General features: G+C 34.3%; 2 protein-coding genes across 2 annotated transcripts; both read right to left on the bottom strand.

Annotated features, from left to right (window-relative positions):
- Positions 1-2,674: 2,674 nt before the first annotated feature.
- Positions 2,675-3,469, bottom strand: LOC130621284 (uncharacterized). The gene is made up of 2 exons (XM_057436586.1): positions 3,447-3,469; positions 2,675-3,359 (listed from the first exon to the last, which is right to left on the bottom strand). Exons 1-2 carry the CDS (start codon positions 3,467-3,469, stop codon positions 2,747-2,749), a joined length of 636 nt encoding a protein of 211 aa, XP_057292569.1. The 3' UTR covers positions 2,675-2,746.
- A 664-nt stretch (positions 3,470-4,133) lies between these two features.
- Positions 4,134-7,675, bottom strand: LOC130621283 (uncharacterized). Its single transcript, XM_057436585.1, has 3 exons — positions 7,619-7,675; positions 5,480-5,996; positions 4,134-4,228 (listed from the first exon to the last, which is right to left on the bottom strand). Exons 1-3 carry the CDS (start codon positions 7,673-7,675, stop codon positions 4,146-4,148), a joined length of 657 nt encoding a protein of 218 aa, XP_057292568.1. The 3' UTR covers positions 4,134-4,145.
- Between the last annotated feature and the right edge of the window lie 10,638 nt (positions 7,676-18,313).

Below are 18,313 nucleotides of genomic sequence, written 5' to 3'. Positions count from 1 at the left end.
TTTTTGACAAAGTTGGGAAATATGAAGCATAAAAAGTATAAACACACGTAGGTTTACCTCAAACCTTTACAACTTTTAATATGCATTCAAAATTGTTGTAAGACCCTAACTTGCCAAGGGTACAAATTATTTGCACAATAAATTTTCCTGAAACTTATTTTTGTGGATGAGTGGTACAAAATGCTTCATTTTGCAGAATATATTTGTGCAGATAACAACATTTTCACGAAATGTGCGGTATTAATTTTTGGGTGCCTAAAGTTCAGTTATTTTAGCAGAGTCAGAATCAGTATTTTGTCTAATATAGTATTCAGAAGTTAGGGCATTTACAAATGAGCAACATAGAACTCAATAACTTAGATCCTAAAGAAAAACAAAATATGAAGAAATGAAAAATTTTGTGGTAGAATTGTTGCGGATAGCTGAAATTTTTTGGACAGATTATTGACTGACTTCTAAAATTTCTGTGGAACATTTTTTCCGGATTTGGCCCAAAGTTCTGCAAAAAAAAGATCCACAAAAATTTCTTTCACAGATAATGTATGCAAATTTTGAAAAAGCAGAAATATTTTTTACAATCCATGGCAAAAAAAGGCAGGATTACTTGAACAGGAAAGTATTCAGATAAGTTCAATAAGTAATAGGAGACACTTATTTATATAGGTAGTAAGACCAGAAATATATTTAATCTAAAAGGACAATAAGAATGTAAATGTCAATTAGGTCTTAACATCTCCCCTGTTGGGTTATAATGGATATCAATGTTCTGTTGATCAGTATCTGTTAGAATGTATGTAGTTCCTCTCTCCTGTCTTTCATCATCATCATTCTCGGCTTAACGTCCGTTTTCCATGCTAGCATGGGTTGGACGGGGTATATGAATGACCCTCTTCCAATCTGATCTAGACTGTGTTAGATCTAAACTCAACTTCTTCTGTATCAAGTCTGTCCTTATAACCTCCTGCCAGATCTTTCTCGGTCTGCCTCTGGGCTTTGCCCCAGGAACTATCAAGTCTCTACACTTTCTTACCCAATTATTCTCCTCCATTCTTTCCAAGTGCCCCAACCAATTCAATCTTCTTATCTGGATAACATCTTTAATTCTACGGAGACTTAGCCTGCTTCTTAGCTCATCTGAACTCTTTCCGTCTCTCAGACTGGCGTTACACATCCACCTAACCATTCTCATATCATTCATTTCTAAACAGTCAAGAACTTCCTGCTTCACTGCCCATGTCTCACTACCGTACAACATAACACTTCTTACACAGGCCTCATACTACCTTTTACCTCAATTGACAGGACTCTGCTAGTCAACAAAGGAAGTAACTCAAATGGCCGAGTTTGATGAACAAAGCTGGATAATTTACTACTTTGAACATGGTTATGAGTACGATGAAATTTTACATTTCTTAAAAGATTACCACGATTACGAAATCAGTCGCAGCACGCTCTTACGTCCACTTAAAATGTATGATTTACACAGACGATCAGGCGAAGATCTACCTGATGAGCTTTTACAAAGGGCGCGTAATCAAATCCTGGCTATTACTGGGCCTCAATCATCAAATGGATATAGAGCCGTGTGGCATTCACTTCGTCTAAAGGGAATACACGTACCTAGGTGTTTGGTGCAAAATTTACTAAAAGAAGTCGATCCTGAAGGGTCAGCATTAAGACGAAAACATCGTCTCAAAAGACGAACTTACAGTAATCCTGGTCCAGACTATGCGTGGCATGTAGATGGCCACGATAAGCTTAAACCCTTCGGTTTTCCAATAGATGGAGCGATAGATGGTTATAGCAGAAAGGTTCTGTGGCTTAAAGTTGTGCACTCGAATAACTGTCCCCGTACCGTAGCAAACTTGTTTTTAGATTATGTGAAGAATTGTGGTGGTTGTCCTGTGAAGCTTGTAACCGATTTGAGAACTGAAAACAGTTTAGCTGCTGCTTTACACGCTTATTTTTGGGAAGACGTAGATGCACATAGCTACGTGCCTTCACCAAGAAAGCAAAGAATCGAGAGCTGGTGATCATTTTACGTCAAAACAAGTGGTGCTTGGTGGCGAAATTTTTTTCGCCAACTTGAAACAGACGGAACAATTGACATGACAAGTGATCTTAATACGGAATGTTTGTGGTATTGTTTTTCAGCGGTAATTCAAAAGGATTTGGATGTTGTTAAAAAACAATGGAACACTCACAGAATACGAAAATCTCGCTTTGATACTGTTTCAGGCCGTCCAAATATTTTGTACTTTTTGCCATCTCGTAGCGAAGGAGAAGAAAATCTAAAATTGTTAGTACCACGCCAAGAGTTACACAGGATGACACAATACATTTCAATAACCAAGAAAGAAACAGATTATCAAGTATACTTTAAATACGCTCAAAGAATACTGCAGATATCAGACACTGAAAATTATCATGAAGCCCTAGTTTTATATAACCGATTAATAGTTGTTGCAGTGTATGGTCCATAATAAAGAGAACAGGTAAGATGTTCAAAGTTTCTATACAACAAAAATATTATACAGAAAAAACAATGTAAATATAAAAACGTATACGTGTAAAAAACGGAACTCTGCAAGTAATAACAGATCTCAGTTTTTTCCAACCAAAACCTTAATATGTAACAGGTAAATTACAATAAAACCCTTTTTTATGCTCTGTTGATTCTATGAAACTTGGTATAAAACAAAAATTACCAACAATAACAAAAGATGAAGATACGCAATATATAGTCTTAACACTTTCCAAAACCAACGCTATCTAACATTGATCTTGAAAGCAGTTCTGCAAACTCTGAGTCATCTTTACAAGCTCTGGGCAAACTCATTGTTAATGAACATGTAGAGGAAAATGGTGATCGTTTTACATTATCTGTAAAATCATAAAAATTTAATGTGATTGGTTTTGGGAATCCAAGAGGTGGGACTTTGTCAGCTCCTGTAATAAATGCTAGGAGGTTCTCCAATATCAAATCATTTATTTTACCTTCGAACAAGTCCTGTAAATATATTTTATAATAATAAATTGTGTTGTTTTCTTGCCTTCTTTTATTAGATCCTTCCTCTGAAAATTCAATTTTGTACAAAGATGTAAACTCTGTTAAAATTAGAGGAGACACTTTGATACCAAGTACATCTTTAAAAACATTAGAATTCCCTTTTGTTAAATCTCCAAGACCACCAACAAAATCCATTCCAGAGAAAAATTGTTCCATTTCTGCATGAATATGATATATAAACATCTGTCTTAACAAACATTTAAGGATATAGTCCTTATCTTTAAATTTAGCCATGTAAATTGTTGGATATCCAAGATTGGATATATGATCACTGCATTGTTCTTTGAAACTACAAAACTATTGCTCAGAATCACAAGTGTATAAACTCATAAGTATGTGCTGTGTGGTCGGCTCAATGAGTTGTATGATATTGTACTTGTCGTATGTACGTCCTGCCATTAGGTAATATAAATCAACAGATAATATATTTAGACCAGGACCCTGTAAAATGCTCCATGCAGTCAGTTTTCCAGCTAATTCATATTCATATCATATAATTGACTCTGAGCTATTTCTGTCATCAGAAGACGTAAAAATTCCCTTCGAGGTCCTCCCTCATCTACTCCAAGTTCTCCTGAAAAATGTATGTCCATAGTCTTAACAAAGGAGAAAGTATCCTGTTGTATAGCACGCAGGGTCGACTTGTAAACAGATTGACGATTTTCAGTCAGAGTTACAGGATGTTCATTTTTTTTATTAAAATTATCTGAAATATATTTTGATAATATCACTGAAGCACTTTCCTCTGGTAAACAGTCTTTCAAACTATTAACGATTGCTTGGTGCATCGCTCCATTCTCACATTCATCTTCTTCTTCATCATCAAACAAGGATAAGAAAGTCTTGTAAGAATTATTGTCTCTGCTTGTGGATGGAACATTATCTAAAAACAAATCAATTATGTCAAGATAAAACACAATTATAGAACATAACAGGAAAAGTGCAGTGTACTGCATATTAAACCTAGTTTTTATAATTCAATAACAGGCTGCAGAAAAATTATATATAGACATTGCAATGTAGCTTTAAGCTTTTAATCTTAAAAAAACATGGTTGCCTTGGAATACGGAAAGAATTAACATCGTATACCTGATAACAATTCTGGTGAAATGTATGTCATACTTTCTGGGAGTAGTGCGCTATTACTTGCTGGTGATACTGATATACTTACTTACTTTGAATACTTTGAATTAGATTTTGTGAGATCACGCATCCAACTCGGCGAGTCCAATGCTCATCATGTCAATGATGCTGTTCGTGTTGGCCTTTCGAAACTGAACATAATTTGGTAACAGTGGCTCATCAGGAACAGTAGCAAGAAAGCAATCCAACTTCGACTTGAAAGACTCTATGCTGCAATCAGATAGGTTGCGTATTGCTTTTGGTAAACAATCGTACTCCTTGAACGGCCAAGCTAGCACAACGAATCTTATAAAATGGCCCTTTCTTCACTACAGGAACAACACATTTCCGACCCAAACGATCATTCGTGTACCATGTGATGCCTCCTTTCTCAGTTTCCTGACCAAAGTTTGGTACTATTTTTTCAATCACTTTCCAGATGTAAATTATGGCATACCGTTCCCTTCTTCTCTCCAGAGAATACAGATTCAATCTTTTTAGTACGTCCCAGTACAAAAAACTTTGAGTTCCAAGGATTTTTCTAGTAAAGGTTCTTTGCACCATTTCTATGGCTTGTATTTGTCCTTTCATTAGTGGAGACCATAACTGGGAACAATAGTCAAGGTGGGGAATAACTAATGATTTCCAAAGAGTCAACATCACGTTTTTTTCTCTGCTCTCGAATGTTCGTAATATCCATCCAGTTATCCTGTTTGCCTTTGATATAAGGTTTGAGATATGCTTATTAAATTTGCAATCATTCGACATTATAACTCCTAAGTCCTTCACAGTGATTTTTTTGTTAGTCTTTCCTGACGTGTTACTTAGATATACAGAGAGTGGTTTCAAAGACTCAATCTTTCCATAACTTAGGTGCTCGAACTTACACCCATTGAGCTTCATATTATTTTCAGTTGTCCACTTATATATTATATTTAGATCACTTTGGAATTTAAAGGTGTCCATGAGGCCATTAATCTCTTTCAGAATTTGTGTGTCGTCTGCAAAGCTGGATGCTAAAGAATATTTTAAGTTCTGATTGATATCACCAACCATGATTAGAAAAAGCAGTGTGCCAACAACAGACCCCTGTGGAACCCCTGATCCAACGTTAGCGGGTATAGATTTTACACCATTGACATAAACATGTTGTATTCTGTCTTTAAGGAATGATTTAATCCATTTTATCAGTTTGTCATTTATACCAAGTTGATTCAGTTTAGCAACTAAGATGAAGTGGTCCACTTTGTCAAATACCTTGCTAAAATCTAAGTAAACTGTATCTACATGACATGACAGATGAACTTTGAAAATTTGACACATATGGGAATATTCCGTCTTGTCTTTGACTTTGATCTCCTCCAATAAATGGGTCATAATGCTGGCTTAATTTACATGGTGGCTCATCACTATCACTTCCTGCATACTGGTCCAACTTCTTGGTAATCATGAAGTCATTTTCTTTGCAAAGGTATAAAACAATTCTTTTGTAATCTTTTCCCACTTCTTCTCGATATCTGTGTAAAATAAAATCCTCCTCACAACCAGGAATCGTTGTAACTTTCTCCCCACTCTCATAAAGTAAACAATACTCCTCTTCTTTGTCGTAAAAATAAGGATGATATTGTCGCCACTTATTTTCTGTCTTTATTAACACACCCATTCTCATATCCATGTTTGAAAATTTGCACGAAATTCTCTTTCCACGTTTGATTTTAAGTTTACACTCGCTTTCCCGCCATTCCATCAAGCCAATACAAATAGTAACATCCTCTTCTTTTACATGCTTTTCCTTTCTTTTTTTCTGCAGCCAGTATTCCACATTTGCAGCAAAACATGCCTGTCGTCTGCTGCGCTGGCACCTGGCTTGGCAATGACTTCATTTAGCACCGGGCTAAGTGGTCCCGACACACGACGTACAACATAACTAGCACCCTTCATACTTTATCGATATTAAAAGTCCGACAGACGTTCAGTCATACTTCTCCAACCAAATGGACCCGACAAATGAAACCGCATTATCCGACATCCTCTCTATATAACAAATACATATTTTTTCTGTCGATGGTCATACCAACGTATTATCGCATAATACTGCATAATACCTTCATAATTCAAAAAAAACAAATAAATTTTCTGTCGATGGCCATACCAACGTAATATCGCATAATACTGCATAATACCCTCATAATACTCACTGTCGCTGCGTAACAAATACATATTTTTTCTGTTAATAATCCATAACCAACGTAATATCGCATAATGCTGCATAATACTGCATAATACCTTCATAATCCATAAAAGATACATAATTTTTCTGTTGATGGCCATGCCAACGTAATATCGCATAATACTGCATAATACCGCATAATACCTTCATAATTCATAAAAAATACATAAATTTTCTGTCGATGGCCATATCAACGCAATATCGCATAATACGGCATAATACCTTCATAATACTCTCTGTCGTTACATAAAAGATACATAATTTTTCTGTTGATGGACATACCAACGTAATATCGCATAATACTGCATAATACCTTCATATAACTCTCTGTCGCTACGTAACAAATACATATTTTTTCTGTTAATAATCCATAACCAACATAATATTGCATAATACTGCATAATACCTTCATAATTCATAAAAAACACATAAATTTTCTGTCGATGGCCATACCAACGTAATATCGCATAATACTGCATAATACCTTCATAATACTCTCTGTCGCTACGTAACAAATACATATTTATTCTGTTAATAATCCATAACCAACGTAATATCGCATAATACTTCATAATACTGCATAATACCTTCATAATCCATAAAAGATACATAATTTTTCTGTTGATGGCCATGCCAACGTAATATCACATAATACAGCATAATACCTTCATAATACTCTCAATCGTTCCATAACAAATTCATATTTTTCTGTCAATAATCCATAACCAACGTAATATCGCATAATATTGCATATTGCCCTTATAATACTCTCTATCGCTACATAACAAATGCATTTTTTTGTAGATAGGCTATAACCAACGTAATATGCCACATTATTCCGCAGTAGAAACAAGTATTCTCCCTGGAAATGACGTATCAAAATTTCTAAAGTAGACCAATTAATGCAAAGTGATCACATATTGAAAAAAACAACAATTGAGGTTGAGTATACACACATTTACCAATAGAAATGATATTATGACAAAATACTCTTCTGCGAAATGATACATCAAAAGTCCTACATTAAAAGTCCTCAAGCACTCCAATCAAGAGAAGACTTTATGCTTTAAACTAAACAAACACTGATGTTGGATACACGTCAGTACACAAAGAGACACTATATTTTGGACAAGTACCTTACCGCGATATAAAAAAATGAAAGTTCTAAAGCAGACTAATCAATGTGTAGACTTTACACTGTAATTGAACAAATATTGAGGTTGGATACACATCCATCCACCAATAGAAGTCATATTTGGGCTAAATACTCTCCAAGAAAATGACACATCAAAAGTCCCAAAGCAGACCAATTGAAGGAAAAACTATTCACTATAAACCAAACCAACACTGATGTTGGATAACAATCCATTCACAAATAGACACTATACTTTGGACGAATACCCTTCCGCGAAAAGATGAAGCACGCCAATCAAGAGAAGACTTTACGCCTTAAATTAAACATTCAGTGAGGTTGGGTGCACATCTATGCACCAATAGAAACAATATTCTGGACAAATACCCCCTCGCAAATGACACAGTAAAAGTCTTAAGCTGTTAGATTTGAGGAAAGATGTATAGTATGCACTAAAAAGGTGGTTTTGTTCTATACCTATGCGCATGCAATAGAGACGACAGTGATAGCTTGGATAAGACTATTTAAAAAATGACCTAATAGATCTATTCAAATAAAGCCTCCCTAAACCAGTAAGTAAATGGGATATTCCACAATACATGGCTAAAAAACAACCTGGATGAAAGTAAAGGTCGAAATCCTAGCAGAAAAATTAAAAGAAGTCTGTAAATGTGACACACATCCATACGTCATTTGAGGTAACACTTTTAGAAGTTGAGGTATGTGCAAAATAAAATCTGAGATATTTTAAAAGACCAATCAAAGAGAAAATTTTATACTTTACCCTGCACAAACACTTATACTGGAAATACATCCATACACAAATAGAAACAATTTTATGGAGAAATACCCTCCCTGGAAATGACGCATCAACAGTCCTAAAGCAGACCAATCAATGCGAAGGCTTTACAATATAAACCAATCTGAGGGAACACGTTGCACTATAGAGGTATTGAGGTAGGATACAAATCCATCTACTAATAGAACAGATATTTTGACAAAATACCAAAACTGCATTCTGGACAAATATCCTCTCGCGAAAAAACATATTAATCTGACGACAGACGTTATAGTATACACTTAACAAGCAGTAGTGCTTTATACCCATTGATTCATCTATAGAAACAATCTCTTGCACAATTACACTCCTCTGAATAGCATGTTAGATGTCCTAAAGCAGTCCAATCAAAGAAAATGGTTGTAACCCCCGCGGTTATTTTTATAGTATAAGACCACTGAGGTTGAATACATATCTATACACCAATAGAAAGATATGTTCCCGCAGAATAACATGTATTATGTTATTGTGGAGATTATAACACAGGTCAGTCTAAAAGCAGATGTTATAATAGATGCTAAACAGCAGTTAGTATTCTGTACCCATCGATACAACACCAAAAACAATATCATAGACAAATGCCATCTCGTGAAATGACATATTAAAAGTCTCAAAGCATGTCGATCTTAGGGAAGTCGTCAAACAATACATTGAACAGACAGCAGTGCGCTATACCCACTCGTACTTCATTAGAAGCGATTCTATGTTCATTCGAACTGACATTATTAGATGTCCTAAAACATGACAATCTGAGGGAAGACGATATACTATACATTAAACAAGTGGTATTGTTCTATACTCATCCATACACCAAGAGATACGATGTTCTGGACAAATACCTTCTTGCGTAATGACACATCAAAGGTCCGAAACCAGACCAATCAAAGGCAAGGTTTTACACTACACAATATAGAATCTTAGATCCTTTAAAAGAGCAAATAAATTCAAAGGAAAACCATCTTCTGGGCAGTAATAAAGGAGCAATGCTGGACCCATTCATAAGTCAATGAAAAGGAAATTTTGCGAGAATTTTTAGCTCCATTGAAATATTAGATGCCCTAGCAGAACAAGACAAATAAAATATATGTACGATACAGTAGACAAGCAGAGGTGGAATATACCCTTGCATACATCACTAGAAAGATACTTTTAAGAAATATCGCGCGCGAAGAAGATAACGTTCTAGCAGACCATTTGAAGTAAATCTTTACTTTTGCAAAAAGGCAAATCGGATACCCATTCATAGCTACATCACTAAAGAGATATTCTGCGAAAGTAACCAAACGCGAAATAAAGTATTAAATGCTCAAGCACAATAATTTAGTGCCCTAACCTCATAACTTCCCTTGTGTTAGGTTACAAATTATAAAACTTGGTATGGATGATATCTGTCACATGACGATTAAAAATCATGATTCAAATGCCGACTTTGTCAGAATTTCTTTGCGGACGTCCTTCGTTGGTAAAAATCTGATTCTGCGGGGCTTTCCCAAAATTTTCTGATAAAAGCCGCGCACAACCATTTTGAATATACAGAATACGGCTATTATTAAAGAGAAGATGGACAACAGAAGTTTTGCTGTTTAGCTAGCTATTTTCTTGTCACTTGTAACGTTTATAATTATATATAATTTATTATTAGTATATAGATACAAGGCTTTAAAAAAGGGCGCGGATTAAGTTTTTTTTTTAAATTTTAAAATATTTAGATAAACCTTACACTAAATGTACATGATTCTGCATACATAACTTGTGTAATATTTATTATTATTGGTTTTTGTTATTGCGTTTTTGATTTACAAAGCACCAACCTTAATAATTAAATATATGGTCTTGATTACTTTTGGATATCTCAACATAAGGAAATACTTTTGTGACGGTTTTTTCATGTGGTAGTTTAAATTAAAAAGATAAATGTTTACCATTCATTTATTTTTTATGTTAAAAAATAATTAATTGAGGAAACTTATTTTTTTTAGGAAAATCTTTGTAAAACATTCACATAACTATTTAAGTAATTTTGTTTAGATAAATGCTGTAATGCCAAAAGGAAAATACTGGGTTAGGCAGCCAATGGTAAGTTTTTATTAAATTTGATTTGAGATTTGAAATTTGATTTGAGGTTTGATTTGAAAAAAATATGAAAGTAATGTTGTGTAGTGGGTTGCACGTACTATTACTTTCAGTTAAAAAGTCCAAAAATTAACGTGACAGAAAATAATTAATTGGATATAACAATTTAATTGCTATGTTGTGCTTTTTTTATGGTTTATAGAGAACAGACAAAAGATATTGCCGACAGAAACGATGGTGAAAGCATTAGAGAACAAAGAATCCTTACAACAAGTGAAGGTTAGTCCGAACATATTAACTGTTTTCATGTTAGAAAAATGCTCGAATGTTCGTTGTTATCAATCTCAAGAAACCCTTTCGTATTAACGAATAAGATTTGTTCCATTTTTACTTATTTTATCTTTAGTGAAGAAACTAAAAGTCGCGATAACCTAGATTCACAGCAAGCATGACGAATTCATGGTGGTTCTGTTAAATTTAAAATATGAAATTATTGATAGATAGACAATTTGTCAACCAGACCTTAGCTTTTGCAATCATAAAGTTAAAATCCAATAGACAAGTAAAAATTAGGGCCTAAAAAATATTTTTCCGTTCGACTTCCTTTTGAATATTTTTCATTTTGTGTCGTTGTGTAAAACGTTTGTAATATTTTTTTGCATATTGGGAAAAGCTTCCAAAAGGGAACAAATCCATAGTTCAGCTTGTTTTGATTAACCACACAAAAAGCTTAGGGATGAATTTCCCGTATTTAAAAGCAATCCATACACATTGTTTCAGTAAATTTGGTCTTTGAAAAAAACACGTTTGGGGAGATAATTTACCCGCATTAAGAAGCAATCCATAGAAGCAAATCATGATATTCAGTTCTTTTAGTAAATTTGTTCTTTAGAAAAAACATTTAGGGAGATAATTTACCGGTATTAAGAAGCAATCCATACATATAAAATTCAGTTGTTTTAGTAAATTCGAATTTTGAAAACAGAATTGGGGACACAATTTACCCGTATTACGAAGCAATCCATACACATTAAATTCGGTCTTTTTAGGAAATTCGATCTTTGAAAAAAAACATTTAGGAGACAATTTACCCGTATTAGAAAGCAAACCATACATATAAGATTAGCCTGATATAACAACTTTGACCTTTTGCAAAGAAAACTTAAGAAAGAAATTAATCCATGCAGATGTGATTAGCTCAATTTTGTAAATTAAGCATTTACAAAACTAAGAAGAAAATTTCCAAATCAAGATCCATACACGCGACATTAGCCCGATTTTAGACAAGAGCAATCTATACACATGAAAGCAGCTTATATTTGTAAACTAGGCGATTGCAAAACAGAGAGAGAATTTCCAGATCAAGAAGCCATCCATGTACACCAGGTTAGGCCGCTTGAAATACGTTTTAGATCGATTTCTCTAATTGAACAAGTAATCTACGACACACCAGATTAGCTTTAATTTGTAAGTTAGGCATTTTCAAAAAACAGTACTCTAAGGGTTAAAAAGAAATTTTCCACTCGTTTGCCTTGTTTCGTTGACTGAAAGCAAATATTTAGAAGAAAAAGTTCCGAATCGAATACTACACCGTGATATCATTCGTAATGCGCACTCTGTTTGTCTTGTTTCGTTGAATTTAGAGACTGAAAATAAATTTTTCGAAGAAAAAGATCCGAATCGAATACTAGACCATATTATCATTCGTAATGCGCACTTTGTTTAGACCAAAAATTTTTCGTTGATGTTTTTAACTTAAAATATAAGTTAGTTTATTTAGATTTTGACCTGAGCTGTGGCATACGGAAATTTAATACATACAGTTTATATTTTTACTCAATGGTGTTTTAATTAGAATTTAGGAAAAAATAATTTTTTGAGGAAACTAAATTTTTTCACTTCGTATTTAACCGAGGAAGGCGAGTAAAACAATGACAGAAGTTCGTAGAGAAGCGTATATTTTAAATTCTACGTAAAATTGCCAAATACTTGCCGTTGATTTAATCAGTTGTCGTTCCCCAGACACGCAATTCTGTGTCGTTTTCTGAAACTATATTCTTTCGATTTGTTCCATTGGTGAATGAAAAATTGCAGATAGAACAAGAAATGTGCTTGGCTCATCAATCTAACTGAACTTTTTATCTAAAGGATGAAGCTATTCACAAATCGACGTAACCACGCTCGCGAAAAAAGGATGGAATTTAAGTAAAATGCAGTGGTAAAGTCTACTCGTGAAAACATCATGAAAAGGCGCGTGTGTTGGTAGAATCTTGATTTTCTGTTCTTGACGTATTCGCTTAAAATGCACGCATGATCATAGAACATATCTTATGGGGCCTCTTCTAGATGTATATAAAAAGAAGCAGGTGCATCTTTTCGGATTCAATACTAGGTATGACGTGAAATCCACAGCAGTGGCCATGTATTGGGTAGAACCAAAAGAACACAAACTTCATGTCTTGCTTGCTCACTTGTAGAAATGACTTTTGACAAACTTTAATAGGGACGTCGTCGTATTTGCTTGAGTTGCTGGAGTCGGCAGAAACTTGCCGAATCCTAACTTGCCGAATTTTTTTGCCATAATTTGAAGAATAAAAAACAAAGGCCAAACTCAGCTGGATTGTAAGAACCTTCAAATAACTGCTCTGGTTGTATTTTAAAGGAATGAATTGTTTTCACAAAATATGCTGGGTACAAAGGTAAATTAATCACATCGTTGCGTGGAAGACAATTTAGACAGTGTTCTGAAGACTTAATAATTACATCTGCAACCTTTTGATAGAATTGTTGCTGGTAACAAAATTCCAGTACAGACGAGCGAGTCCCCCTACCTACTTGACATGCAAATCCCAAATCTATAATAATGTTTACTGCACGGAATGGTATAAGAGTATCAACACAAGAATCGTTGGACAACTGTTTAAAAACGGACGCTATTGCTTTTTTTTCATTTATGTTGGTATTATCAGATATCAAGCGGCAGTAAAGACCAACGGACATCGATGACAAATGTGTGTGTGATTGCTCCTAATGGAAACATAATGCATCGTCACCTATTCGATTTTTTTCTGAGATCTACTTTTAGTACGTACAATAAGCTACGAAGAGGACGATATAATTTCCTATTATTGTCAGTTTTTGAGTTATAAAGCAACTGCCAAGCCTTCTAAAACAAGAAGAAATAACTTCGTCTGCTTGCAGGATTCCTATTGGTTCTACAAATGCATTCTTGAACCCCATTCCATTGTTCCTACCGTCACATGAAAGCACGTTAGGTTTCCCATCACATTCTACGCATGTTTTCCGGAAATCAATATCCATGTGAGACGCTCAACCCAACTACTATGCTATGAATAATGGAACTGACATGAATTGTTCATTTAGAACACGGCGACAAAATCGAGCTTCCATTATTTTTATAACACCCCTGAAAGTAATTTTTTCCTTATTCACGGCCTCTGTAAACTCCCAACCTATTTCATAACCAGCGCAAATTTTTAGAGGATCAATAATACCAACAGCATATTTAACTTAACATGTAAAAATATATAAAAATACAAAAAGCTTTCAGAAAACAAAGACAGACTTATCAACTCACCATATGATTTTTTAACAAAAGCCAATAAAAATTACATTATTTAGAACTATTTTCAGCTTTTGTACTCTGATCCTAACTTCAATGGAATATCAAATCTACGGAGACTCTTTAAATGAGATAATTTTTATACTTATGCCTTTTTGGAACATCCTTGTTCCATGTAAATATCAGTTTTGACTTTTAATTTGGAATTCTTCCATATCTGTTAAAAAAGTATTTTTTCTTTTTCCTAATGATACGTTATATTACTGACATGCCTTCTACAGAATTTCAGCCTTTGCCGATAAAAAGTTATGACATGTGAAATTTTAACTACAAACAAGGGAATAATTTCATCGTAAACGGCTCTAATCTTTAATGTGATATAGCTTCTCTACGGCAGCAGCTTCTTCAGTCGGACAAAAATCATTGGAATATTTAAATTTTTATGCATCTAAGAGATTTATTTGGTTTAAGAACTAATCAAGCTATACTATTGAAATACTGCACCGAAAAAAAGAGATAGAATTTACACTTTTGCATGGTCTGAAATAAAAACACAAGTAATGTATTTGGATTGATTGGCCTGTTTTAGCGCTTTTGATGCGTCATTTTCAGGGAGGACACTTGTTTCTACCGCTGTACGGATAAGTACATAACAGCAAAGCCTGGTAAATTTATAGTATAATGCCTTGCCTCAGATTGGCATTTTTTAGGACTTGTGATATGTAATTTCGCGGGGGGGTATTAGTCCAAAATATCGATGGGCATAGAACACTACCGCCTGTTCAATATATTGTACAAAAACGTCTCTTTGTTTAGCCTGCAATAAGGCCGTTAATATGTCTTTTTGCAAAAGGCTATTTGAGCGAAATATCGCTTCTGTTTGTGTATGGATGTGTATCCAACCCCAAACTTTGTCTACTTCATAAAAACAGCTTTCCGTAAATGGCAGTTATGCGAAATATTGTGGAATATTACGTTGGTTATGGCCGATTGACAGAAAAAATATGTAGTTTTTATGAAGCGACAAAGATTATTATGAAGGTATTATGCAGTATTATGCGATATTACGTTGGTATGACCATCGACAGAAAATTTATGTACTTTTTATGAATTATGAAGGTATTCTGCAGTATTATGCGATATTACGTTGGTTATGGATTTTTGACAAAAAAATTATGTATTTGTTACGCAGCGACAGAGAGTATTATGAAGGTATTATGCAGTATTATGCAATATTACGTTGGTATGGCCATCGACAGAAAATTTATGTATTTTTTATGAATTATGAAGGTATTATGCAGTATTATGCAGTATTATGTGATATTACGTTGGTTATGGCCATCGGCAGAAAAAATATGTAGTTTTTATGAAGCGACAGAGAGTATTATGAAGGTATTATGCAGTATTATGCGATATTACGTTGGTATGGCCATCAACAGAAAAATTATGTATCTTTTATGGATTATGAAGGAATTATGCAGTATTATGCAGTATTATGCGATATTACGTTGGTTATGGATTATTAACAGAAAAAATATGTATTTGTTACGTAGCGACAGAGAGTATTAGGAAGGTATTATGCAGTATTATGCGATATTACGTTGGTATGGCCATCGACAGAAAATTTATGTATTTTTTATGAATTATGAAGGTATTATGCAGTATTATGCAGTATTATGCGATATTACGTTGGTTATGGATTATTGACAGAAAAAATATGTATTTGTTATATAGAGAGGATGTCGGATAATGCGGTTTCATTTGTCGGGTCCATTTGGTTGGAGAAGTATGACTGAACGTCTGTCGGTTTTGTATGTCGATAAAGTATGAAGGTTGTTAGTTATGTTGTACATCGTGTGTCGGGACCACTTAGCCCGGTGCTAAATGAAGTCGTTGCCCCTGGCTTGACCTGAAGAAGTTGTTTTCTTGTCTTCCTTTTTTGTCTCGATTATTATTTTGCCATGACCCCGAGCTTTCGTGCCTAAGCTTTATTCGTTTGCACCGCGGGTTTTTTTATTTTGCCATAAGAGCTTTCTTGTTTTGCCGTGAACTTTCTTGTTTTGCCGTGAGGTTTTTTATTTTACCGTGAACTTTCTTGTTTTGCCGTGACACTTGTGGGCCACCGTAAATAACGCATCTCTATTGGCTTTAAAGAAATTGAACAATTTCTAAGCCCAGGTAAATACTTTATCCTGGACACCGCGCGTCCAGGCTCTAGGTGGTCCCTATCTCTCTATCTTCCAAGGCGATTTTAAAGATCCGCCTTACGCGGCGGAAATCAACAATAAGTATTTTGTTTAGAACAATAAAGAAATAATGGCCAGCCTGGTTAAGATTTTGGTATTCTTATAAGAACGTGCGTATTAAAAAAGATAAACGATCGCCTTAAACGGATACGTCATTTATTCATTCTCGTCTCCCTAATATATGAAAAACGCAAAAACCTGGAGGTGACGGGTCGGTCATTTATTCAAAAAACGTGAGTTAGCGAAATCTAGCTCAATCAATATTCCGGACCGGAATTGGGTCTGGGAATTTTTTGAGTTCATGGAAGAACAGTGTTTCTCACTTTGGAAGAGAAGTGTTTCCATTGGAAGAGAAGATTTCAGAGGAAAGTAGAGAAGTGTTTTAACTAAGAAGAGAAGTGTTTTGACTAAGAAGAGAAGTGTTTTTATTAAAAAGAGAAGTGAGCCATCATAGGGGCCATCGTATGTTTTACTTTGCATAGTTTTGCCCTACTTGGGTTAAGATTTGAAATGGCCGAAAATGCCCTCATTTGGGTGGAACAGCTTCGCTCGCTGCCTTAGCTCCGCAAAAAGATTTAAGTTCATTTGCCATAGTCTTTTCCTTCTTAAATTTAGCTTAGATTTTTTCTTCGTTCCTGAAGAGGACCCATGTTATACGAAACTGATGTCTTCTTCATCGCCTGCTACAGAATTGCAATCATAGTGAGAGTTTCAAAGCCCAACACTGACCACTCGTCAACAGTTCTAAAATATGAGGCTCATCATATGTAAAAAAGCTTTACCTTTGCTTTTTGCTTTTTTAGATGCCATTAAGTGTGAGGTAAATCGAGCAATTTCATACCAATGTTAAAAAGCAACCACTTTCTGAATAGGTTTTGCCAAACGTCTGAACTGTTCCAAGAGTATCAAGAGGCTTTTTTACTGTGTTCTAGTCTATATTTATACCCACCCTGCTTGTGGTATGGACCTATGGCTTTAAGTAACAAGCTTAAGGCAGTCTATTGTTTAGGTTAAATAAATATAGTGGTGACTATTAGTCATATAGGTCACCAACAAATTTGTAAAATTAATAATGCAGAATGACCAAAAACACTAGTGAACTAGGTTAGCCTTATACAGGGAGTCAATGGGGACACACCTTTCCTTCTGTAACCCCAATTAACATGTGCTAAACTTTTAGTTTAGCCATTTAAATTGTTTCTGTATTTTTATTTTGTGTACCACCAGCGATCACCTTTACTTGCTATAATTTAATTCATATATACATTATGTAGTGTTGTAACATTTTTATAATAAGAAAACTCCCTTTTTTAATTACATATTTTAAACTTAGCTAAAACAGTTGAATCATCTTTATTACAACAATCTTTAAAGAACATTTTACCATTGGTTTGACAGCATTAGAGGAAATCCATTCATTATTTTTTGATTTCAAATAGTTTTATTAAAAACTAAATTCTTTTCAAAATCATTTCATTATGTTTATGTATGGTTTTACACAGCATAATTCGTTTCAGCATTTAAGGTCTTTTTAAATACCTTTCAGGGTGTTAAAGAATAAATGAGTAATTGAGTAATTAAATGAACATTCACACGTAAATAGCACATGCTTATGCAAAAAAAATATAACTGGTTTGCAGCATTTTTGCTCCATTTTTTAAAACAAAAGGGCATTTTTGTGTCAACTACTTTCAACTATGTCTTGTAGGCATGGTTTCACATCATTTTAGAACCTCATACAGCATGTTTTTAGCTTGGTAAGGACCTTTTCTTTGAAAAAATTATAGCGATATTTATGTTTACCAGGGAGGTTTTTCTGTATATAGATCGAATACAGCAATATTTAAGCTTCAATGAATTAATTTAAATGAATTACAGCGATTTTTAAGCTACATAGGATCTTTTTTCTTTCTTTTTGAAATACTGTGACATTAAATTTCGTGGCATCGTGTTTCCAACAATATATTAAATATATATTAAGGATTTTTTTCTTGTCATTCCAGAAGGAAGTAGAGGGCA

Source organism: Hydractinia symbiolongicarpus, chromosome 12, assembly GCF_029227915.1.
Source record: "Hydractinia symbiolongicarpus strain clone_291-10 chromosome 12, HSymV2.1, whole genome shotgun sequence".
In the NCBI taxonomy this organism is placed as follows: Eukaryota; Metazoa; Cnidaria; class Hydrozoa; order Anthoathecata; family Hydractiniidae; genus Hydractinia; species Hydractinia symbiolongicarpus.
The sequence above is the reverse complement of the archived record's forward strand: the minus strand, read 5'-3'. Positions and strand labels throughout refer to the sequence as shown.

Coding starts and splice junctions, on each gene's coding strand:
- LOC130621284 (XM_057436586.1), bottom strand. CDS start 3,469: ATGGCAGGACGTACATACGACAA. Junction 3,360..3,446: donor GCAGGACGTACATACGACAA/GTACAATATCAT, acceptor ATAGTTTTGTAG/TTTCAAAGAACAATGCAGTG.
- LOC130621283 (XM_057436585.1), bottom strand. CDS start 7,675: ATGACTTCTATTGGTGGATGGATGTGTATCCAACCTCAATATTTGTTC. Junction 5,997..7,618: donor AATATTTGTTCAATTACAGT/GTAAAGTCTACA, acceptor TACTGGCTGCAG/AAAAAAAGAAAGGAAAAGCA. Junction 4,229..5,479: donor AAGTTCATCTGTCATGTCAT/GTAGATACAGTT, acceptor TAAGTATATCAG/TATCACCAGCAAGTAATAGC.